This window comes from Tympanuchus pallidicinctus, unplaced genomic scaffold (genome assembly GCF_026119805.1).
Source record: "Tympanuchus pallidicinctus isolate F22 unplaced genomic scaffold, pur_lepc_1.0 scaffold15, whole genome shotgun sequence".
NCBI classification, from domain to species: Eukaryota; Metazoa; Chordata; class Aves; order Galliformes; family Phasianidae; genus Tympanuchus; species Tympanuchus pallidicinctus.
The window spans coordinates 33,562,131-33,587,182 of NW_026294669.1; the positions used below are offsets into that span (position 1 = coordinate 33,562,131).

Here is a 25,052-nt window from a genome sequence, read left to right on the forward strand (position 1 = left end):
AAGCTAAGGAAAGACAGGGGGTCCCAAGGACCCTGCAGCTGTGGTGTTGCACCCGGTGCCCGGGAGGGCTCCTGCCGAGGTGAGCCGGGTGTGGAAGTGGGGAGCACGAAGGGCAGAGCGGCGTGAGGTGGAGGAGCACAGGCGGCACCCAGCATCGGGCTGCTGCTCGGAGGCAGCGGGGAGCAGGGCAGAGCCTGGCACTGCTGCGGCGCTGGTGCTGTCGCAGGGCCTGGCAGGCTGTGAGCAGTGCCTGCTGGGGCCCCAGGGCTGTCTGTCTTGGGGAGCTTGGCCGGCGGGGGCCCCGCGTTTGCTGCTGCCTGCGTGCCTTGTGGCTCTGCTGCCTGCAGGCTCCTCTCTGGCCCGGCAGCCGCTCCCAGCGTGGACTGGGCACCGGGGCTGCTCCTCTGGAGGCTCTCATTCAGAGCCTCCTGCAGGCCAGGGCCAGGGGCAGCCTCGGCTCTTCTCTTTCGGGAAGCTCTTCGCTTGCAGTGCTCCAGAAGCCCCGGGTCATCTCTCCTGAAGAGTGGACAGGAGTAGAGGAGTAACTGCAAGATGTAAAGGAGAAGAGGTGGTTAGGTGGTTTCAGTGCGGGGCTGAGGGACAGCAAGATAGAGCAACTCAGGTGCTAATGGCTGAGGGCAAGCTGAGGACAAGGCTTATGGGTGTCTTAATTTCAGCTGAGATGCGGTTGTATTCTTCAGAGTGCTGGTCTGATGCTCTGCTTTGCTTCTAGGAGGTAAACACTGTTAACAGCCCTCCGATGTCTGCAGTTGCTACTAAGCAGTGCTGTACAAAGCCAGGGCCAGTGGGAAAAGCAAATGAGCAACTGTGTGTTGCTGAGCCAGGTATCACCGCACCAATGGGTCCCTTCAGTCCTGCAGCTCAGGCTGACTGAGACAAGGTGTTGTGTGTTTTTTCTGTGAGGGCCGGTTGTGTGGGGACCACTGGATGCCCTTACCTTCCTCTGGGCAGCAGTGGCTTCTTCCTCAGCCTGAAACTCGGGAAGGGACAGAAATCTTTCCTGGTCCCGTGGCACCTTGGTGAAGCCGTAGCGGTTGAGCTGGCGAACAAAGTTCTTCATGCCTGTACAGCCAAATGGTCTCACAGGTGCTTCCTTGGCCAGGACTTCCACCATGAACAGTTGTTTGTCGATCACAAGGCAGTTTCCTCCGTGGCCCCACCGGATGCTTTTCACTTGGTCACTTTCAGCCAGCACCCAGAGTTTCTGTGGGAAGCTGAGGGCTGAGAAGACACCAGCGTGGCCCGCACCTTCCTCAGAGGAACTCAGAGGGAAACCGTTGGTTTCCTCTTCATCAGGAAACATTTGTGAGTCCTTTACTTCCTCTGTTGGTGTTCCAGCAGCGCGGCCAGCTAGTGCTTGGTTGTGAGCTGCCGGGTCAGTGGAAGCAGAGCCCGGGGTCTCTAACAGCTCCTCCAGATCAGCAGCAGAAGCTGTTTCCACAGCTGATGTGTCCATTTCAGTGTCTCGTCTGGTTTGAACCAAAGAGTGAGCGTGCACCCACTTGTGCAGTGAGCCAATGTCCGCCCTGCCTGCTGGCACGGGGACTGCACCGGCACTGCCTGGGGGTTCCGCTGGGAGATGCTCAGGTGTCACCATGGTGCCCTTGTGTGGGCACTGTGACATGAGCGTGCGGTGCCCAAGGCTGGGCTGGAGCCGGCCGAGGCGATGTCTTTTGTTGCCATGGATGTTCCACTGGTCACAGAGGTGCTCTCTGAGCCTTTTAAATCACACCCATCTGTACAGGATGAAGCACCTTCTCTGTAAAGGGAAGGTTTGATGTAGAAGTGGTGTCTGGATGCAGCACTGGAGTGCATGCTAACTTTGTGGACATCACTGACCTGAAGAGATCTTGAGCCACTCCATTTCAACGAGACCTTTCAGAGGTCTTTGTGTGAGCTTGTTTAGTGGGTGGTGTCTCAGCCTTCAGCAGGGGATTTGGAACTTGATGGTCTTGTAGGTCCCTTCCAAATCAAACCATACTGTGATTCTCTGATCTATGGTTTAGTCTCGTCCAATGGAATGGCTGTGGAAGCTGCAACAGTATGAAGTTTACCAAGAGCCTGTGCTGAGTTGTGGCTGTGGGGCAGTCCTGGCTCTACGTACAGACAAGGGAATGGGTGGCAAGAGAGCTGCTCCAGGATAGTGATCTGGAGGCTCTGGTGATGGCACGTATTTCGGTGTCAGCTGTTTTCCCCCAGAGTCAGAAGGGCCAACCCTACCCTGGGGTGCAACCTTCCCAGCTCAGCATATTCTTGTATTCTGAGTTTCTTTTTGAAGCTGTTACTTGATCATTTGGACTGCAGGGGCTGAGCTACACTCATTCAGACCTCTGGTGGTTTTGCAGGCTATGGATGAATATTCCATAAAGAATTAGTAATATTTGGGCTTTGAATAAAAGCAGTAATGTGGCGATCCATGGCAACAAATGAAACACAATTCCTATGTTTCTAGCATTTAATGGATAAGATATGCCATAAAACTATCAGAAGTGTGAACCCTTCTTAAAACCTTGGCAGGGAGCTGCATCTGAAGCACTATAAATCTGCAAAATCTGTAATGTATCATACAACGTGCCTTTTTTTTTTTTTGCTTTTTTTTTTCCCCTAGTACTTGAGCACGGTATTACAGGATATTTTGCATATACCTGATACTATAAGAACTGTATTAGCTTCGGATTCCTTTTCAACACTCTGCAGCTACGTCCCATTACCTCGCCATAGATTGTTATTGGATGCTATCCAGTGCTCCTGTATTAGTGTCATAAATGCCTCCGTGACATACGACATTTGTTACACTCGACAGCAGCATTCATTACTGCAAGCAGCAGCAGCCAGGCCGTGTTTCCTCCTATTATTTAGCCATCAGTGGACGAGAGGTGAGCACTTTGGCAGCAGGAGGAGCGGGGCAGCCCAGGGTAGTGACACTGTGTGTTATCTCCGATAGCTCAGTCGATACCTCGTGCTCACATGTAGCCAGGAGATCTGGTGACTCACAGCAGTAAACGCCTTTGTTATTATTTATGACTTTTTTAATAATGCCTCGAGGCTCTGCTGGGCAGGCTGTAAGAATCCTGCCCCAGCCAGCCCGAGGAGATAAGCTGCACAAAGCAGGGCTATCGCTTTGCATCGCAGTCAGGGAGCAGTGCATAGAAAAATGAAGTGCTGGGTACTGCAAGGCTCTTGCTGGAGCTGTCTCCAAGCCTGTCCTCTGCTTTGATGCTGTGTTTCACTGCTGCACTTGCTGGTGGATTTGTGCCTGTGAAAGTTAGTAGGTTCCTGCAGCAAATGTCTCTTGGCAATCCGAGTGCTAAAGGCTTAGATTGGTTTTCATTCTTCTCCGTGAATCAGAACCCTCCAGGCATCAATACAGACCCTGAGAAGCTAGACAAGTATCTAGTAATGGTTTCTACCAGCTTACTAATTCAGGCCACCTGCAGGTAGGTGTTTTGCACAGAGCATGCTCCTGCTTCTTGCAGACCTGCTGATTGTATGGTGTATATGGGCCCCAAATCTCCTTTACCAACTTTTTTATTTCTTTTGTATGCAAAGTGTGATGCTGTAACAGAACACATTTAAAAAGACCTAACGCAGCGTAGTTATGGGTCTGGGCACTGGTTCATTCTGCTGCACTGGGGGGACCAGAGCAAGGAATCATACAGTCAGAGAATCATACAATGGCCTGGGTTGCAAAGGACCATAATGATCATCTAGCTCCAACCCCCCTGCTATGTGCAGGGTCACCAACCACTAGACCAGGCTGCCCAGAGCCACATCCAGCCTGGCCTTGAATGCCTCCAGGGATGGAGAATGCAGAATTTCCACTTTTGCAGTGAGTGCCATCAGTGCCTCAGGCCATTGCCTGGTTTGGGCTCCTGTTCTTCTCTTTTGGTTTCATATTGGATCAAAGAAGTTGCACACTGCAGAAAACATGCTGCCCATCACAGGAGACCTACAGGCAAACAGTCCAGCTGCAGAGAGATCAATGGTAAGCATACGCCATTTCACCTGTCACTGAATGAGGCTCACACCTACTGCCAAAGGAGTCACGAAAAGAAAGTTTCAGAAAGTAAACCAGACGAGCTTTGTGGAACATAAAGAATTCATTTGACTAATGCAACTCTGCACTAAGTTTCTGCCAGCAGCGTTTTCTAGCATGGGGCTCCAAGGGCAAAAAAGCCAGAATTTCATAGCAGTGTAAGGCTAATGATTAAAGTGTGTATGCTGGCAGTCACGGGAGCAGCACCGGAGGAGGAAGCACACGCCTTTCTCTTTGGCGTTCTGACAGCCTGATATTAAAGACCTGCAAGTGTCAGAAGACGGAGGAAATCAGCTGGCCCTTCTGACAGATTGTACAGCATAGTGTCTGTGCTGTCAAGGCAGTGAATATGACAAAGCTGAGAAATGACAGTAATAGGAATGTTTAGGAAAGGGAACAAGCCTAATAGAGATGCCGCTGTTGACAATAACATGCTTATGTTAGAAGTCAATTCTTTGAGCTTTTGTGGTCGGTGAAGAATTTATTGAGCTTGTTTTTCTACGTCTGGTTTTTCTTTTTGTTTTCGTACCCTTACTGTGTGTCTGTTTTTACTATCATGGTAAAAATACTGCTTAGTTGAAATGTGGAAAAAAGAAGCTCGTTGCTCTGCAATGCTCTGTTTCACTTGAATTATCAGAGTAGCGCAGGCAGCATCTGAGGGCTCCGTTGTACTGATACTGAGCAAACACCAGGAAAGAGAGGATTAAAAATTACATTATTTTAATTCAGAAAAGCTTAGAAAGAGTTGAAAATAAACCAACTTATGAGTTGGGGGAGCTGAAGTCAGAGAAGCCTAGTGTTGGACCCACCCGTCTGGCTACCTACAAGTGAAGTAAGTTGTTAAGGCTGGCCATGGAGCTAGTTGTGGAACCTAGAGCATGGATGAGCTACCAGGGAAACTTCAGGCTGAGTGAGAGGCTTTTGGGGAGGGGAAGCATCCTGGTGGACAAAACATCATCCTCCAAGCTTGAAATAATAGTAATAACAACAGTGAGCTTTAAGGAAAAAAACTGAAGTGTTTCCTGATCTTAATCGATTTTTTTTTTTTTTCCCAATTTTAATTATTTTGAAAAAAGGAAATGTTAATTACAGTCCTTTTCAATAGGCTTGGACATACAGTGGACATGAGTCCATTGTCTTGGAGCTATTAGGTTTACAAAGCACTGACCATGCATAGGATCTGCTTTGTTGCCAAAGGCTGCTTAGATTATGGATTGTCGCCACAGCATGAAAATTGCACCAGTTCATTAAGAGTTGGGTTTAATAGTGGTTGTTGCCTATATTAGTGTGACTTTCAGCAGCTTTTACATGCCTCAGGGTGCCCACAAGTGCCTAGACACAAACAGCAGCTCTGGCATACTTCAGTCTGCTATCAAACCGATTCGGGAATTTCTTTCTACTTCTTTCTCAAATTTTCTTGAGCTGCCCGTTTGCAGGTTTCAAGCAGGATTTAAATCTCTCCCCCTGCCTCAGCTGTCTGCAGATGAGATATATCGAGTCCCTCCATGGCAGTGCGCAGTCACTTGTGATAGATGTCTGAAATCAGTGAGTGAGTTTCTTTGAAAATTAAGTTTTTGTCACTGGGTTCTGCTCACCTGGAGCCCATGGGAACGAACTGCTCTCCGTTTCTGCTGTGGGATGGCAAGGGTAGATGAGATGAATCCCACCCTGTGTCAAAAAGCTATTATGCATCTGGTCGTTCCTGTTGAGTTAATGGAAAGAATGCTGCACGAGCTATCCAAGGGAAAAATAAATCATTGCTCACATCCAGGTCTCCTCTTCCATAACATAAGCCCATCCATCTCATCGTTTGGGAAAGGAAGGAGGACCAAAGAGGCCTTAACTGAATGGCTGCAGGCACCTGAAAATAGAGAGTGGGGAAGGAGAAAGAATAGAAAATTAATAGCAGGTTATCTAATATTCTCTGAGTGCCTTTAAAGCGGTGTTACCATTAGTCAGAGCTCGGTTCCTGCATGCTTGGAATTCCTGTCTTTGGACGTTTCTCAGCTCTGCTGAACTCTTAAAAATGAGACATATATTGATGCCCAAAATGCATGCACTGCAGTCAAGTAGGAAATTCAGAGGAAAGCATGTTTTCACACTAAAATCTATATTCAGGGATCTCACTTGTAGCAGAAACCAGAATAAATTTCAATTTGTGGTGACAGCAGTTTCGCTGTAACTTAATTTTTCTGAGTTAACCCATCAGTAAGTTTTATATTTTAAATGAATTTTTTTATCTAAAGTAAGAGCGGTGGTATTTTTCTTCTCAGACTCTTGAAACAGCAAGAAACCAGCTGACGTGTTACAGAGATAACATTACATGCAGTACAGTCGTGGATGTGCTGCTTCTGATGTAGGCATTCGAGAAAAGAAACAGTTCTGGACAGAAGACGAAGGTTCTCCTATCATTCTTAATATATTATTTTTTAATATCTTCTGAATGTATCCAAGAGTTCCTTGAATTCTTCCAGACAGATTTTGACATCTTGAAGACTCTGCTCCTAAAGTTTCTGCCTTTTCTATTTTGTTGTAAAACTATTTTCAAAATCCCAAATGCCACCACAGGGCCGAATAAAATCAAATAGAAACAAGCTCAAGTCCAGCCGAAAGGGAGCTTTACAGTAATGGTCCGGGTCTAGCAATCCTTACAAAAAGCTTAAAGTTCTTTTATGTGAAGGATTTTCTTCTATCAGATAAATGCTTTCTTTGCTATAAGTGACTTTCCGGTGATTTTTTGATTGAAAAAGGATTTGTCGAGTTCTGAGATCTGTTTAAGCTCTGGAAATAATGCCCCTTCATCTCGGTCGCATTTTTCTCCCAGTAAGAAGGTAAGAGAAGTCCCCAGTGCCTTGCTGGCCGACCATCTCTCCACAGCCCTGCTCTTTGAAGGGAAATGCAGGCAGCCGTATCCTGCTGCACGCTTACATCCCATCCAAGACAGATCTCTACACACGCAGTTTGGGTTTTCCTGTCTTCCAAAGAAATCACCTTCCACCTTTGCCAACTTCCATTGAGCAATTTGACTAAGGAACTTCTCAGCGCTTTCTTTATTGCCTTCTTTAAATACTCGGGTCTAAGAAACCAGCATTATATGCCCCTGTCTGTAAAGCTGCCTTTCTTTTTATCAGGCCTAATTATTGACAAATAATAGTGAATTTGTTCATTACAAAACCAGGTACTGTACCTCACTCTTGCCACGATGGATCTGTTTTCAATTCCCTGATGCTACCATTATCTAAGCAGATGATTACTGCATTTGAATGACTTCACCTGCATGAAGTGAGTCACAAGTTTAAGTGCATTCTGAGATTTTTTTCTCTAACATGCTTTGCCAAATCTCTGCCTATTTAAATATCTCAGAGAAGGGAAAAAAGTCCCTAAAGAATGGCAAAATGTTTTTGTTTTGATATTAATATATGAAAACCTTATATCAGCAGATTGTTGGATCTCTTCTCTCTTTCCCAGCTTGCCTTTTTGTCTCCATTATTAGGAATATTAAAGTGAATTACAGCCTGCTCAGGACTGTTCTTCTGTCCTCTCCCAGGAAAGATCCAAATAAACACACTGGGGAGGCAACGGGAGGAGGAGGTTGTCATCATTTCCAGGAGGGGAATATTGAGGAGGATTTATTCCTAGTTGAGGTTGGAAGACTTGGAACAACGTTTAAAAAAGTGCATTCCTAAGCAGAATGTGGTGTGCATTTGGGAGATGAGGAATAATTGATGTATTTGTTGAAAGCTGTTTACAGAACAAAAAAAAAAAACGAGTAGAACATCTATCGTATGGTGAAGTCGGTTGCATGGTAAATAACATTCCACATGGTGTGACAGTAATGAAGAGTTTTATCTACAGCCGCTGCAATCATGGTTTGCAGCATCTGTTAAACATTTTATTTACTCTTATTTAGACAAGCATGCTAACATTTGCATGAAGAATCTTATACTGTAGCGTTTGGAAACCTTCCCATCTGCCTTTCTCTCCACCCTTCCAAGGGTTTTGCAAAGTTAATGCTTTGTCTTCGCCCCAAGTCAGACTGTGTGCCAGCTCATGATGTGCTGCAGAGCCTCTCTGTGATTTCCTCCTGCTCCCCAGGTGAGTATCCCAGCATCCCAGCAGGTGTTCTGCCACAGCACAGGGAGGTCAGAAGGCTGCTGTGGTGCTGTGCTGTGTGCAGGTTGGGCAGGGGTTCCATAGGCTGGGGATGCTCTGGGTGTACTGCGTGTTCCTGATCTCATTGAGCATGGGGAGCGGTGCATCATCAATCTGAGTACCTCTGCATGGTGCTGTGCATAGACCTGACTACAGACTCAGTCATCTGCGGCTGCCAGGATGCCCATAAAACATTTTGCTATGGCAAGGCAGCAGTATCATGGCTAATTAAGCTCATAATTGCCTGTAGCCTTGTCCTCCCTGATCTATTTTCTGCATTTGTTGTTGTGGTTGTTGTTTTGTTTTTTAAATTAAGCTTAGATGGCAGACTGTTTGAGGCAGGGACTGGGGTGTTGTATCTTTTACAGGCAGCAGGAAGGTGCCCTGACCCTCTGAGACCCCCTGGGCTGGGTGACTGTCGTGTCAGTGCACGAGGGTGCTGCTCTATTGATGACTAAAGGTCCTTGAGCAGAGGGAGTGTGTAATCCAGCCGGGCTGAGTGGTAATATTATAATAATATCAAATATTATCCTGAGCAAAGATCCCTTGAAAAAAATTAAGGAATTAGTAGCCCTCGGTGAGCATGGTTTCAGCAAAACCCTTCTCTGTATCGACTAACAATCAGGTGCCTTTTCTGGGCTGGAATTGAGAAGTTCTGAGTAATGACGCTGGTTGAACCATTAATGGAAGTCCTTAAGTCGTTTCTTGATACCTTCCATTTTGGGGCATCTTTCTTTTCAAAACAAAAACCAGAACCAAAAACAGGTGCTGCTCTATGCACATAGGAGAAATCAATGAATGGGATCAATATTCCCTCTGCAGGTAATAAATGCTGAGAAGCATTTCTGTCTATCTAAATTGATCCTAGAGAATTCTTTAAATTGGTTCTGATGTGTATAAAAATCATTTCCCTATTGATCAAAGCTTTTCTTTCTTTCATTCTTTGATACGTTATTTCATCTTTGCTGTCAGTCATGGTCCCAGGTCTTTCTATGCAGTTATGTTAAACAGAATGTCTTAAATCCGTGCGAGATCATAATTTTAATGACTCAAGAAATAACTGGGCTTGTGTCTTTGAAGATGAATGCTTTGCTTTCAGTTAGGCAGCCTAAGTATTTTGAAATTGGCAAAGTCACAACGTCTGAATTATCTACAGTAAACCCTAAAAATAGTGGCCACGATTGCATTGAAAGCAATTGCCCAAATCCAGTATCCCCTACTCTGGGTGTCACTGCTGCTGCTACACGCAGGTGATTTCTCTCCCTTTCTCTTTCCTTGTTCTGCTCTGCACCTGAACAAGAGCATCCCACCGTTGGGTTAACCCAGCTGCAGTGGTGTTAAGGTGAAATCTTAAGACTTTGGCCAACAGCATTTATTAATTGAGGAGCCCAGCGCCTGCAACCTGATCTGCCTTCCCAACCCAGTGCTATCGCTGTCTCCCACAAAGCTCTACTGAATTGTATTGGCAAGGTTTCATTCAAAATTCATTTTACAAAGAGGACAGTAATTGTGGCTGTGATTTCTATTAAGACCTTATGGAGTATAAATTGTCAGGCTGTCTTTTGACAAGTGCAGGTCTTGTTCCCTCTACCCCAAGTAATTTGGTTCTATCAACCCAGCAAATTAATCTTATCTGGTTTTGTGTTCTGAAGAAACGCAGTCACCAATTCCATTGCTTCAATGTGCCCTCCAGTATTTTAAATTTAGCTCCCAGTTCAAATTAGAAGATGAGTTTTGTATTGTATCTACATATGTGGCTTTAGCTCTGATAGTATCTACATAGCAACATAGGTGCTAATTGATTTTAAGGTCCAGTTCTGTTCTGAGAACAAGGTTGAGATATGTCTTTAGTACCAGGAATAAAAAGGCACGGGTGACTTGGATTGCTTTTATGAGGCAGGAATATTTTTCCAGCCCGAAGAGCTGAACTGCCTTAGGAATTCATCAATGCCCAAAGCAAAGGGCACTGCCAGCCTGGAGGTGGCAGCCTGGCCAGGCACTGTGTGGTGCTGGCAACGGAGCCTGTTCTCTGGGGGGTGCTGGGGCTGGAGATGTGCAGCAGGAGCTTGCTGTAATGTTGGAAACAAAAGGAGCCGAGAGGCATTGGCCACTTGGGAAATTCAGTTGCATCCCAAAAGGTATGTGCAGAAATACCACGTCCCATCTGCTGGCGGGTTCGTGGGCTGCATCACAGCTTCCAGGTGGGGTGGGATTCATGGAAACATAGAACAGTTTGGGTTGGAAGGGACCAAAACAGTCAGGGGTTTGTCCACGCCATGTGGGTGACAATTTGGACTACTAAACCCAGTAGGTGGCTCAGCAATTGATTCCTCTGTGGGTCCCTAAAAGGGAAACGTAGCAGCATCCTGGGCTTGACTGCAGTGCAAGTGTGCATAGAGAGAAAAGATGAACAGCCAAATACTTTTTAGCACACAGATATTTTTGCTGGGGTAAGTCACCATCCCTTTCGGCGACTGCTTGCACAGTCGTTTATGCCTTCCAGTGCTTCTGCTGCTTTTCTCTCTACCTTTTCTAACTCAGTGCATGCTTTTTGGAGCAAATGACCAGATGGTCAGAGCTTATGTTATTCTAAGGACGTAATAGGGGTACATCAGAAAAATTAGTACCTCTGTTCTAGTAACGGTCAACAACAGATTAGATGTAATTGCTACAAGGGCTGCTACCGTAGGGTCTCTTTGGCGTGGCAGTGTGCTCTGTCATCACTCCTGCTGCCAGGTGGAGGAGGAGGAATGAGCTCAGGGCTGGAGCTTAGGTTTAGCTCCCCATCTTGCTGGTCTGTGGATGTACCAGCAGATCTGCAGCGGCTTTGCATGAGCTGGACGTCTTTGCAACCTTGAGTTTGAGATCTGGAGGTGCTCTGCATCTTCTAATCAGAAACTGTTCATTTTGATGCAGTTCTGCATTACCTGCTGAGCACAGAGGATTTGCACAGACCTGCCCCACCTGACAATTTACCCGAAGGTGTATGAAGGAACAGTTATCTCCAGGCTTTTGTCTTGCTCTGAGTGCTATATCAAAGTGCCTTTGTTAGTGCATGAGGAAGCGTCCTTCATCTAAACAGGGCTTCGCATGACGATTACGTAATAGATTTTGTTTGGCTTCCTAATTGGAAACTGTCTTGAAAGAGCAATAAAACACAATTTGTTCCCAAAAAGAAATATCTCCTTTTGGAAGGAAGGGGGGAGTAAATTTACATTATAATGAGCAAAGTGTTATGGGTGCGTAGATCAGCGGTGACAATGGGTGTCAGAACACGACCTCATTTGGCGCATTCCTCTCCCCTCTTTGCCTATATTTGCAGTGCGTCCTTCTGCTACAGAGCAAGGAGTTGCTGTGCTCATAGCCAGCAGCAGCAGTGCATCACAGGGTTGTAGGCACCAAATGTATGGGAGATGAGACACTACTCCTCGCCAGGGCTGCCCTGCTCACCCAAGCCCTTTCCCTGGCATGGGGAGATGTGCCGTTTGCTGCTGCACCTCATAAGCTACTGGCAAGCTGCAGTTGTCCAAGCCTTCCTTTGTTTTTGTCTCCCTCCTGTCCTTCTCTGTTTTTAACAAGCACTTCATTATGGCTTTGAGGAGGCTGAAAGTGACATTAACCCCCTGCCCAGCTGTTGCGGTGTCAGGGCTCCAGGCAAAATGGCATTTATTTGGCTTCTGGAGGAGTCATCCCAGTTACTGCCTGGAGAGCCTGGCTGCAAGTGATATCCATATGCAGTGCTTCTGTCAGCAAAGACTTCCTGGAAGAGAGTTTGTAATAAATATTCACATCTGCTGCTTTGGACACTCTAATCCATCCTACAGATCTTTGCTGTGTCAGGCTTTGTTCTAGATGAGGAAACTGGGTAGTTGTAAAGGTTTGCAAATAGGGCGTATTTATCATGGTTAGCTCCACCTTCCATTTGCCTTTCCTGCACAGGCATCCATGACTACACTAAGCATAACGTGTGCTTAAGTATTCTTGACGCATTTGAGAGCAGCCTTTAGACTTGTGTTTCCTTTGAGAGATGGAGAAGTGGCATTGGTTTGCTTCCCAGGTTGTCAAGTGAGCCAGTGTGACGATCACTGTTGTGAGTTAGGTTGAGTGGCAGGACGATGTGTTTCCTGGATGAACAACACGTTGTGTGGTCACAGCCAACACCATGGCTTGCGTGGGATTCATGCTAGGAGGACAGATTCTTCCCAGCTAACTTCTGATGGGTGACTGATGACTATTACAGTTAGTTTCCAAAATGAGGGAGCCTGTATCTGGTGGCAGGGTAAATAAATGTGCTGAACACGTTGCTTTCCACCTGGTACCCGTGCTGGTATTAAAGTAGGAGGACAGCTGACTTTATGCATCATTGGGAGTGATGAAACCTGGGTCTGTCTGGTTTGTCAGTAAGCACGTGGAAAGTGGAGACTCTTTAGAACCTTTTTGACTTAGTTAGCTTTAGTTCTGTTGTAAGGCTTTTCCAAAAGGCTCAGAGGGAGAAGGGCATTCGATTCAGCTGGATGCCCGACCTCTCTGCAATTTGGCTGAGAACTGCCCTTTCCATTAGGGCAGCGCTGTCCAAGAAGAGCAGCGTGACGGCGTGATTCTGATACCTCCAGCTATCAGCGGAGCATTTGCTTCTCTGCTGCTCAGCCTGCGTGTCAGAATCTGGCCCTAAATAATTGCACCCAAGTGGAATAGCTGTGCCCTTAATGAGTAGCATACCCAGGTCTCCAGATTCACTTAATCACTCTGAATCCAATCTCATTATCATTGATCTAGTCAACTTTCCCATCATTTATCTCAGCAAACAGGAGCACGCAAGACGTGGTTCATCTTTACACCGCCAGCTCCACACTCCCAGCACCTCTGCCCTTGCCAAGCCTGCTAACTTTGCTCTGTGTTTCCATTCCAGGTCACACCGTGGCTGTGGCGAGCAGCGATGGGGCTGTGAAGATTGTGCAGCCAGAGCTGGGCCAGCTCCATAGCCTGCAGGGCCAGGGTAATACAGAAGTGCAGAGCGTGGCCTTCCATCGCCCAGTGGAGATGCTGCTCTCGGGGGCTGCCGACGGCACTGTCTGTGTCTGGGTCTAAGGATGAGCCTCCAGGTGTTTCGTGGGAAGAACAGCTTAGCAGAGGGCTTAGCAAAGCGTTTCCACAGTTAATGTTTGCAGGAGGCATAGTTGCTCGAGAGGAGTGTTACCCTGCGTTTTAACCCAATAAAAGCCCCGGTTTGGCTTTCTTTATGCTGTTTTCCCCAGCATCCAGCATCCCTCATTCGGTCGCTCGGGCAGAAATAGCTTTACAATGACGCCTAATGACAGAGCAGCCGAATTGCAGGGAGATCGATTGTGAGCGTATCGCAGCGGAGCCACCAGCGCACGGCTCCCCAGTTCCAGCCTGCGGGAAGACGGGAAGTTTTAATAATGCAGCAAGGTGGGATTTTGGATGCAGCAACCGCTCGGGCCGCCGCCGGGGCAGGAAGGAGGCCGAGTTGGGGAGCGCAGCACTGACAGCAGTGGGATCACCGCAGGGCTGCGTGCCTCTCCCCGCAGCTGGATTCCTCTTTTTTTTTTTTTTTTTTCCCCAATTCCCTCTTTTTATTTTATTATTTTTTTCTTTTTATTTCCCACCCGCCCTCAAAAAAAAAAAAAAATTTTTTTTCCTTTCTTTTTTCTTTCTCTTTTTTTTTTTTTTTTTTTTGAATAATTAATTACTATTATTATCACTAATAGGGGGTGGGGCAGCCATGCCCATCCCCAGGGCTGGGGAGTCCCCGCAGGGGAGCGGGGCCCGCCGGGCGCTGGGCTCCTCCGCCCTCCCTCTGCCTGCCCGCCGCCTCGCCAGCCCCCGCGCCCCGCTTCTCCCCCCTCCTTCCCCGGCTGTGGCAAATCCTGCACTGCAAGATATCCGCTGGGCATAGGGAGGGGATCTCTCTGTTGTTGTGTTTTTTTCCTTCTTCCCTCCCCCCCCCCCCGCTCCGTCTCCCTACCCTCCACTTGAGACCTGAGGAAATCCAGCCCAAGTTCTCTGCGATGACTGCGCTGCTGGCATCGGGGTTTCTCCACGGCATCCCTGCCTCCGGAGCGCCGCGCCGCTGCTCGCTCTGAATCCTCGGCGCCGGGTGAAAGCTTAATTCTCATGCCGTGGTTGCTGGGCTGCTGCTTTCCTGCGTTTTGCGATGGGAGGTGGAGGAGAAGGGATTGTCCTTGAGTCAACGCTGAAAATGTGATTAGGAAGAACTGCTTTCACTAATTTTTGTCTAACCTTTTAGTCCATGTTGGCCTGTGACCCCTCGCAGCTTTCAGACCGAGCCTGATTAGGTAAGTGTGAATTATTCACTAGGGGCGAGGGACGGTGGATGGAAGCGTTTTAATCAGGCACTTAGCGATGGTCCTGGCTCCTCTCCCGATGAGAAATGATGAGAAAGTTGGGCTGTAAACTAATTGCGAGCAGAGCGGCGCTTGTTTACTTGTTGCAGTCTGTCGGTGGGAGCTGCCTGCAGTCTGTCTGATCTCCACCTGGCAGTTGCTGTGGGACAGCTCGGATGGCCACGAGCTGTAGGAAACACTGTGCTCTTATTTATGAGCTTCAGAGAACTTTTGGTTTTTAATTTGGAGAGCTCCCTCCTCCAACTTCAGCACCTTCTCTCCATTGTTCCATGTTTCCCCAGACGTGAATTACTTCATTTTCTCCTGCTGTGTTGTGTTTGTTTGTTTGTTTCCTAAATATCCACCAATCTGCAGTATTGCAACCTACCTGTAGCATTTAGGTGGGCATCCACTTTGAAGCCAGCTAGAACAGCATGAACCTCCCGAATCCCAAACAGCATGTTACAATAGGTGCTGCTGGCAGGTGTAAGAGGATGCCCGGTCCTTGTGCTAGGAATGCAGCTAGCACTTCAATTAAGAAGATATCTTTTGAATTTGATAAAGCTTGTGTAATATCCGGTGTCTCCCTCTGTTGTGGCTTTGGAAAAACTGCTTTGTCAACAGGATCCCTCAACTGCTTTTCCAGGAGTAAAGCTTGCTGCCACTGCTGCTTTCCTTCAGCTAAGGAGAATGAATTGCTCAACATCTGCAGGTCGTCTAAAATCCCAGTGCTGAAGGAATACCCCCTGGGGGTAGAGGGGGGCATGTTTGGCTGTGTAGGCGATGCGCGTTGTGCGCTGTGCATCTGCCTGCCCGCAGACAAGCCGTGCTTGGTGAGTGCTTCCCCTCCTCAATGCAAAGCTAACATCTTATCTCGCTGAAAAGTTTGCTGCAGCACTTTGCCTGGTCCTCCGTGGAGGGGTCAGAAGCCACGGCACAGCTGCTGCTCGCGGGCTGGGCGGTGATGTGGCACGGCAGGCAACCAATCGCACACCCAGGGATGCACGGAGCCTCTCTCCGAGCTCAGCCCTGGGGCCAGGCAGAGCTTCTTTTTCCCTCTGTGGAGCTGAGCACGGCCAGGTTGGGCAGTGCTGCGGTGCTCCTGAAGTTTTAGTGAGGTTCCAGCCACGATTCAGCAGCTCTGCACACCACGCAGGCATTTAGCATCCTGCTCTCAGCATTTCTCCCAGGGAAGCACCGGAATGCTGAATACTGGAGGAGAATCGTGTTGTGTATTCGGTCAGGATCATACAGACCTGCTGCTGGCAGACCAGGCAGCTCCTCTTCCTTCTCCTAAATGCTGCATGTGAAACTCTGCTGCTCCACCTCTCATGCACCGCGTACAGTCCAGCTCCATCTTCTATGCTGGATGCAGATCTGCCTGCAGAGTGTGCTTCCCTTGTTCTTCAGCCCCCCTCTGTTTGATGAACAGGGCTGTGTGCCACACAGAAGGACCGATGGCCACAGCAGGAGGTTAAGGCCACGCTTAAGCTGGGGCTCAAATCCCTCTGGGCTGTCCGTGCCCATGCAACTCCAGGCAGCTGCTGTAACTTCTGGTGCAACAGGAAACTCTGCACACAAGGGAAATAAAAATGAGGTGATCCTCTGAGCCATCGTTTGTATAGAGATGTTTTGTGGGCATACACTTACAGAAGTGTGTCTAATTTATGTATTTCATGTGCTTTATTCTCATTACACATAACTCAGGAGGGGCTTATTCCAAATGAAGCAGTGATAGCTATCTGCACAGTTTGAAAGCACTGATTTATTCTTTCGTGCTGGTTGAAGGTACAGCCCTTATTAGTTGATGTTCCTTAATACTTTGAATTCTCACTTAAAAATGTTTGCTTTCAGACCACGACACTGGTCTCCTTATGGAAGCAGCTGTTTCTATCCGGCCCTGAGATCCCATGGAGAAGCTGAGGAGGGGGATGGCTCTTCACATCCATGAAGCCTGGATACTGCTGTTTGTAATCCCTGGCTTGGTCACGCCGGCTGCCATCAACCACGAAGATTACCCCGCCGATGAAGGGGACCAGACCTCCAGCAATGACAATCTGATCTTTGATGACTACCGGGGGAAGGGTTGTGTGGATGACAGTGGCTTTGTGTACAAACTGGGAGAACGCTTTTTCCCGGGGCATTCCAACTGTCCCTGCGTTTGTACTGAGGATGGACCTGTTTGCGACCAACCCGAATGCCCTAAAATCCACCCAAAGTGTACAAAAGTGGAACACAATGGATGCTGTCCAGAATGCAAGGAAGTGAAAAACTTTTGTGAATATCATGGAAAAAATTACAAAATATTGGAGGAATTTAAGGTATGGAACACTTTTTTTTTTTCCCCAAGTTTTTATATTAGTGTGATAGAAGGCTTGCTGGGGACTCTCAAAGGTGGTCAGTATTTGCTTGCTGCTGATAGCAAAGATGTTTTCAGCTGTGATGGAGGTCAGGCTAATGCAAAAGGTGCCACCTTCCCCCTCACATGCACTCAGATCAGCCAGAAGTCCCCAAGCAAAATGCTGATCCTCTGAAGCTGTGATGCTGGACAACTTCCCTGGTTGCTCACAGCATGAACTGGCCTACCAGGGGAGTCTGTAAAAGTAGAGGTAAATCAATGCTGGGTGCTTTTTAATAATCCCTTTTCCAAATTGGATAACAGAATATGATGACATGGTACTGAGAGTTCTTGCTCATAACTGTATGAGAATACAGGTAGGTTGCAGGCTGTGTGGAATGTTCTCATTGCAACTGTGGTAAAGCTGTTCAGAAGGGCAAAATATTAATTTATAGTAAGATGACCATCCAAAGTACTGAGAAGCAGGGGGCTCAGTTCCAACAGTAGAGTTCCTGTTAGGAAAGTTGTGAAGAAACCCTTCAGGAATTGGTTGTGAAAATAAGACCAGGTTTCAAAAGCCATTACCCTTTACACAACCTGCGTCTCTTATTCTTAGAAGTTTGATTACATGTTTTCAATTCTACTGAGGCAAACAGCATGTCACAATGAAAAATGGGGTCTGCAAAGGCAACAGGTATACACAAGTTTGTTCTCTCTGGTCACATGGCATTAAAATTCATACCTCCTTAATTAACAGCAGCCCATAACTCTTTGTGGCTGTATGCCCAATCTCATTATACACTTGCCAGTGTGTTTTCTTCTCTGACAATGAAAATGCTTCCATATAAATCTCAGAACTGTGGAAGTTCTTGTAGCATAGATTGCAATTCTCTTTTTCCCAGCTATTTTTTGTCATTTTCAGTGAAGGTAATATTTAGTTTCTTTCTTATATCGTGCGTAGTTTACATTCATCTTTTCCTATCCATCTGCAGCTGGAATCTGCAGGTGGATAGGAAAAGACTTGTTGAAGCCTTGTTTGAGGCTCTAGATTGTCTTGGCCATGCAACGTGGCAAAACATATATGAGGATCATATCCTCAAGGGCCATTCTGCTCATCTTGTTCTCTGCTATGCAGAGGAGCATGAAGAGGCTGATCTTGTGAGCTGCTTAAATCACAATTTCTTCTTGTCCTACAAAGGCTGTCCCCATTTCATCCCACAAACATTGTTCTCCAGTGGTCTCGCATCCCACCACACTGTCATTCTGGCATATGATTGGAAAGTTTGCAAGGAGTTGTTTTGGGGGGATTTTAGGGAAGAAATAATCCCACCTGGTAAAGGATTAAGAGGTAGAGAAGTGGAATTTATGGAGGAAGGCTGTTTGTTGTGTCCAACAAGTGCAGGGTATCACTTGGGAGCAAAGCTCCAGAATCCTCAGAAAAAGGCAGAGTAGGTGCTGGACCATCCAATGTAGGACTAATGTGGGATCCTTCAGCCTTGGCTCCATTCATGATCAAGCTCTTGATCTTGACCTGTGTTTTACAGAGAACCCAATGCTTTGTGCAACAGGGCAGAAGCTGATTTTGAGGGGAATCTATGTGTTTACCCAAAGTAACTCTTGCTCCTCTTAGAGATTCAGGCAGTGGAAAATCAGTGTGCGCTTCCAGGGGTGTTTTGGGGAAAAAGGAATATGAAAGAAAAAGAACAAAGAGCTTCCAAGATTCAGAAAATTGCTGCTGTGAAGGAAAATGCTGACCTTGTTGAAGCACTGGGTTGTTTTGCTGTTTGCTTCAACGGAACCAAGATTTTATCAGCCAACTCTCTAGAAGAAATCCTGAGCAGTCCATAGCTTTTATAGGCTCTGAACTCTGCTCTTCTCTCCTCCTGCTGGATTTATAGGGTCTGCAAACTTTCTGAAGTCCATTTCTCACACACTGATCTCTGTCTTTGTCAAGGAAGAGAGGCTTTCTCCAGTCATTCCAGCTCAAAACCAGACTGCTTTCAATGGAAGTGGAGTCAGTGGTGTCATAGAATCACCAAGGTTGGAAAAGCCCTCCAAGATCATCCAGTCCAACCATCCACATGCCTCCAATGTCTCTTAGTACGACATCTAAACGTGTCTTGAGCACCTCCAGGGGCAGTGACTCCACCACTCCATGGGCAGCCCATTAGAGCTTTCATTTGAAAACCTTTTGCAAGTGTCTTTGAGCATGCGTGTCTGCATACAAACATTCGTACTTGCTCTATTGCTGTCACCAGGGCTGACTCATCATGTGGAAATTTCAGCTGCCTGATCTCTGCACAAATTAGGATTATTATTTTCTCAAGGAAATTGGTTTTCTCTGGGAAATCAGAATTGGTGAGAGGTTTCTATTTGGGAGAATTTTCCCATCTTCCTTTTGGGTTTCTGTTTAGGCTTAGGATGAAAAATCCGAATGCAATTTAATCTTTTTATTTTCTTACCACTGACAGGAGCTGTGACTATCTCAGGGTAAAAGAGTACTTCTAAGGACCCGTTTCTTAAAGAATTAGGCTGTTTGTGGTTTTTTTTTCTAGTGGGCTGATTTTGTACCTCTAATCTTTCTGACTCACAGCGATCGTAAGCACAAAATATAAACATGACAACAAGCCATCCAGCTCAGACAGCTGTCCAAATGTTTATGCTTGTGCCCCTAAATCATTAACACGTACCGATGAAATGCTAAACTGAAGTTCAGTTGTAAATCTAAACCCATTAGGAGTCTCTCTGCATGCTTGCAGATGGTTTAGTAACCCCATGTAGGATCTTCATAGCCCTACGATGGGTCCTAGGAGATCTCTGAGGTCTTTGGGCTCCAGCTGCCTGGATGGAGCTTGCCCGTCCGCTCCGTTTGCCTGGGACTCATCCATGCCCCCAGCTGAGGCTGCAGGTAAAAGGGAGGGCTGGTTGCTTTTATGATGATCTCTTTCCCAACCTCATTTTTCACTTCTTTCCTTGTTGGCCTCAAATCTGCTCTCTTAGGTCTCCTGCAGTCCTTCCCGGAGCAATCATGGGGTGATGGCAGTCTAGGGGTCAGTGTGAAGGATGCTGCAAGTCTCGGGCACTGTGTCTGTTTTTCCCAGAGGAAACTGGTGGTCACTCATGGGGTCACTTTGCAGCCTACTTCAGTTTTGATTTCCATCCTGCAGGTTAAGGTCCAAGTCCCGAGAGCTCTGCACTTGCTTACAGTGAGGTTGCCAGCCCTCCCCTTTCTTCCAAGGAGACATAACAAGCAAATTCAAACCTGAGAGCAGAGTCTTGGCTATTGGGAGTGCACATGGCTGGGTGTTAAATGAATCTTCCCAGACAGCAGCTTATGTAAAGTAAAGGAGACAGCGTCCCGCCAGCTTGATGAATGTTCGCTGGCAGCTGATGGAGAAATCGTGCAAATGTCAGTGAGACAACAGCTTTCCTAAGTGCTGATTAGTTTTTGCTCAGCTGCATAACTTACTGCCAAAAAAGCGTGTGCCTACCCGGATTAATAAATGCAATTTATGGCCTGGGTGAAGGTGCATTTGTGTAACCACATCCTTTGGGAAATTCTTAGTTTGTCCATTTGCAAAGTCAGTAATCACGTCCCAATCTCCCACACTCTCATATCCAGCCTAACTGTCCGTAGACCTCTGTGAATACGTGGCTGAGTGCCACTGCCGGGAAGCGGGCGATGAGTTCACAAGAGATTGCCAAGCTGACATCTTGAAGCGTTCTCTTAATTTGGGGCCATGCAGGTGGGAACCTGCTGCTGGTGACATGGCTTACTGTAGCATGGTGTCATCCTCAAAGCCACCAGCAGAAGTCTTGTAGCCACGGCTAGTAGAATTTCTCTATTTGCCTTCAGGTGAGTTATCCTTTGGGTGAGGAAGGAAGAGCTCTGGGCATCCCAGCTTTGCCAGCTTCTTCTTTCTGTCAAACATGAAACTGCAGTTTCTTGCAGCCATTGGCTTTGGCAGTGCTTAACTTCTGCTGTTGCCTCTCTGCTGCTGGCCCTTCCCAGGCTGCACCTCCTTGTTATCTTCCCCCTTCACTGCTCCCCTCCCAGCCCATCCTTGCTCAGAAAGCCCGTATGTGATCCCTGAATGGTTTTGCCCTGCATCAAGCACAGGTGTGGAGGGGTGAGAGCCCATTGCCCAAGGGCAGGCCATCTCACTGTGTAGGGAAAAAAAGGAAAGGGCAAATTTTAGCTTTGTTCTAGGACAAAATCTCTGCTGACTTGAAAAGAGCCAGGGCTTCACTCCTGGAGTTCTCCTTTATTTTTCTTTCTCGTGTTTCCTTCCAATGTATCTTTGTCTGCAAATCACCCGTAATCCTCCAGCCAGGCTCCTGTATCTTGCTGACTTGATGTCTTCTTGAGCAGCACTTTGCACAGTAGGGATTGCAGCTCTCACAGGGACCGTCGGGTTGTAATCAGAATCCAAAATGAATGAGGGACTCTATAAGCATGGCATTCTTGTATACTAATTCTCAGCTCATTATGAAAAGCTCTGCTTTGGAATAGCGGCACCTCCTTCTCCTTTGTTAATGCTCTTTTAAAAAATGTTTTATTAATGCAATTATATTAATAGAACTTAATGAAATAATACCTTTTCATCAAAAGGCATTAGCAGAATCAAGAGTTGATTCAGCTGCCATCCCAGCAACTCCCAGTCCTGAAATACAGTGTGTGCATTCTGCCGTAAGGTAAAGGCAGGCCAGGAAGACCAAAGTGATTCCCCAGCCAGTAATCACAACGGCGTGATAGAGCAGAGATGCAACAACTTCTATCTGAGAAGCTTCCGAAAGTGCCACGAAAATAAATCAGAGCAGGGAGAAAGGGAAGATTCTTGATGGAGCTTTTTGCTCTCGTCCACACGTTCATTTTCCAGGTGCATCTTGGAAAGCGCTCAAGTCACAGTGAGCTCATAACTGCAAGAAGGAGCATTAGTAAAACCTGTTGGTAGTAGGTAAGCAGTGATCCAAATCAATAGTGGTTTTCTAGATCTTCGCTCGTAAATTGCAAGACACCGATTACTAACGCAAGCCAGCATGGGGCCCATATTTTAGTATTAGCATTTTTTTCTCTGAGATATATGCAGCAGTTTTGTTTTTCTTTTCCTATTATGACTCAAAGAAATGGGGCATATTTTCCCCTCTTGTGTGTTCTGCAATTTCACGTATGGCTAGAAAATCATAATACAAAAGAAATTTCAATAACGTGCCTGTGCTTTAATAAAAGGAGCCATGAACAATGCCAGCTCATAAGATAGCATAGAGCCATTGAAATCAGACAGGGGAAACAGAACATCAGTCAGATGGAAAAGTATGATTTATTATCTCCCTCCTGGCAAAATTACAGTGACAATGTCTATGCAGAGGAATTTGAAATTACTGACTTACTGTATTTCTGTCATAATTTGTACCAAGAAAACATACAAAAATAGATAGGCATGTTGGAGATGGATCTGCAGCGAAAGCTATTTTTTAAATTATATCATGTACTTAGCTACTGGTTCTATAGCATATATATTACGTTACACACCAGTATATTTTTATAGTAGGTGAAAGGTGATGGGCTGCATTGAAGATTTGGCTATAAAAAGGCCCTTGTTTTCCCCAGATGGCAGAGATATGTGATAGCCCCAGAAGCTCAGAGCTCAGTGGCACTGGGTGCACCACAAGTATATTTTCCCCTCTTTTGAAATGGACAAGACCCAAAGCAGCATGATACAGAATCACCAGGAATATTTTTACTCCCCATCCGTCATCCCTCAGTGCAGTGCAGAATTTGGCCTATGCATGCAAACCCAAAGGTTGGTATTTTTCCAGGAAATTTGACACAGGAATGAACATGTGCCCGATGTTTGTGTGGCCAGAGCAGTGGCTGGGCTTTCAGATATTTGCTCCAGGAAACAGCCCATTGCTTCTGCCTGAAGCCAGATGAGAGGGATGGCCAGAAAGCTGGCAATACCTGTCTGCATGGCAAGAGAGAGGGTAGAATCCGGTCTAAAGTTTTGAAGACAGTGCTTGGGAAGGCCAATGAAAGACACGTTTGTTCCTTGGCTTGCCCACGTTGTGTCCCTCTCTGTCACCTGAGCAATCTGTAGGAGTGATGAGCATGAGGTCCTCCAGTTGTCAGCTTATTACTAAGGGTGTTTCCCATAGAAATGTTCCCAGATGATGGGCAAAAGGTTTAGACAGTCATATCCTACCAGAGCAAGGGGAAGCACAGGGGTGTGTGTGGCTTTTGCTGCTGGAACGTGCTTTGTGCAGAACTGCACTGATTAGAAATAATTCTTAATTAAATAATTATCCTAGTTATTGTTTTTAAAGCTATAATTAAATAAGTCAGCTAATGACAGCGCTCAGACTCGCTGCAAAATAAAAACTCACGTGGATCCCACTGGGATGTTCGGTCCCATCAGATCCTCTTCTGTGGACTAGGCTTGTTGCTGATGTAGCCTCATCCACATTGCCAGCTGCCAGAAAGTCACAAGTTGGGCTGGACCATCAAAAGAGTCAGATAATGGAGAATGAGAGACAAAACCAGCAGCAAGTCAGCATTTGATACAAATGCTCCTGCTCTCAGCACGCAGTGAAAACTGTGTCACTGTCAAAGCCTGGAACAAAGGAAACCAAAAGTCCAGCCAACCCAAGCAGACATGCACAGGACTGGCGTAGGCCCATGGTGTGGACACAAGGCTTGAGCCTCTGTGCTGTCAGCAACATAAAGTGAAAAAAACAGCTCAGCTCGGGACCTCTGCTAGGAAGTATGCTTGGCTTCAGCCAGCATCTGTTTTCTTGGGAATAGAAAAAGGGGGTAAAGCATCAGAGTGTGTTAACAGGGATGTGTAAGGAGCTCTTGCCTGCAGCACCTGCACAAGAGAAAACCCTGAGCTTGTGGAGGTGAGCAAGAGCAAAGCAGTCAGTAAGAAGCTGCTGATCTTGCCTCCTTCTCCCATCTTCTGGCATGGATGAAGAAGGAAGCAGCAGATTGAGCTGTAGGGAAATCTAACATGGAAAGGATCAGCTTCCCAAACAGGTCTTTGGTTCACTTCTCCTTACTCCGGGAGAGTTTCCCCTTGATGTGGCTCCTCTGTGGGCAGTGGTGAGAGCAGACAGGGAGGAATGGAGAGCAAAAAGCTGCCAGCTGGGCCCGGTTTCCCTCTCAGTTTACAAGGAACTTAACAAATGTGAAGAGCTCACTGACATTTTGCCTGTGTCCAAATGGGGCTGTACATCCCACGTTTGAGCCACAGTGCTTTCTGTCATATCCTTAGTCTTTTGAAAGAAGTCCTGTTCCCTGTGCATGTCTGAACTGAAAAAGTATCATAATCAAGTCATAAAAATCATCTCCAAAGCAGTACAGACCTTGGTTCCCTCTGCCCCAGGGTCTGCAACCATTGTCAGGAATAAAATGAGACGTATATCAAAACAAAGAGAGCAGAAGTGCAGAGTCATGTTGTTGTGCTCTCAGTGGAGAAGAGCAACCACGAGACTGCGGATGTGCAGCAGCCATGGAAAAAGGGCCAGTGCTTGGCTCAAGGTTGTTTCTCTCTCATCAGCTGATAACGGAGAGGTTCTCCAGACCCTGGAGACTCGTGAACCCATTGGGTTGTACGGCACGTAGCAGAGACATGAGCATAAAGCCCAGCCACCAGGCTGCTGGAGAGATTGTGGTAGCTGTGAATAGATGAGCATCAGTTAGGAACAACCACAGCAGAGCCTTGAGCATCTCTGGGCAAAGAAAATTAGGCAGGTGGTCTTCAACCTCCTTGTGCTGTGACTGCGTTGAGTGTAAGGTGGAGTGACCATCTATAGAAAATGTTTTCTGTAATGTATTTGCGCCTCTTGTCTTCTGCACTTAGTGAGAAATGTCACTGCATTCCAGTCTTGTATTGAAGGCTCCCTTAGAAAAACAGGATCTCCTCTCAGCATCAGCTTCTTGGAATCCAGCTCCTTGTTTTAGCCCATCTGCAGCATGGTGCAAGCATTTTTCAAGTTTTGGATGGCACATCTCATTTGTATTGCCCGTTCTCCAAGTTAGCAGGATCCAGCATTTCGCTGCAAGTAAATTATCTAATGACTTAGTACTTTTTTCCTGTTGCAAAATCATTTGCAACCCGATGGTGTTTTCTGTCGTTATACT

At 46.7% G+C, this 25,052-nt stretch overlaps 2 protein-coding genes across 6 annotated transcripts in view; both read left to right on the forward strand.

The window, feature by feature from the left end:
- Positions 1-13,446, forward strand: part of SPAG16 (sperm associated antigen 16) — a 349,932-nt gene extending 336,486 nt beyond the window's left edge. The window contains exon 16 of the mRNA XM_052675105.1: positions 13,119-13,446. Coding sequence (XP_052531065.1) covers positions 13,119-13,297 — 179 coding nt within the window. The 3' untranslated portion in view covers positions 13,298-13,446. The remainder of the gene's footprint in view (positions 1-13,118) is intronic.
- A 457-nt stretch (positions 13,447-13,903) lies between these two features.
- The window catches only part of VWC2L (von Willebrand factor C domain containing 2 like), a 38,066-nt gene continuing 26,917 nt past the window's right edge, over positions 13,904-25,052 (forward strand). Inside the window, exons 1-2 of one of the 5 annotated variants that reach the window (XM_052675131.1) lie at positions 13,906-16,171; positions 16,429-16,895. In XM_052675131.1, the coding sequence (XP_052531091.1) occupies positions 16,485-16,895 (411 nt within the window). In that variant the 5' untranslated portion in view covers positions 13,906-16,171; positions 16,429-16,484. Of the gene's footprint in view, positions 16,896-25,052 lie in introns of all 5 variants that reach the window. The other 4 variants (XM_052675132.1, XM_052675130.1, XM_052675133.1 and 1 more) reach the window with 4 other exon arrangements.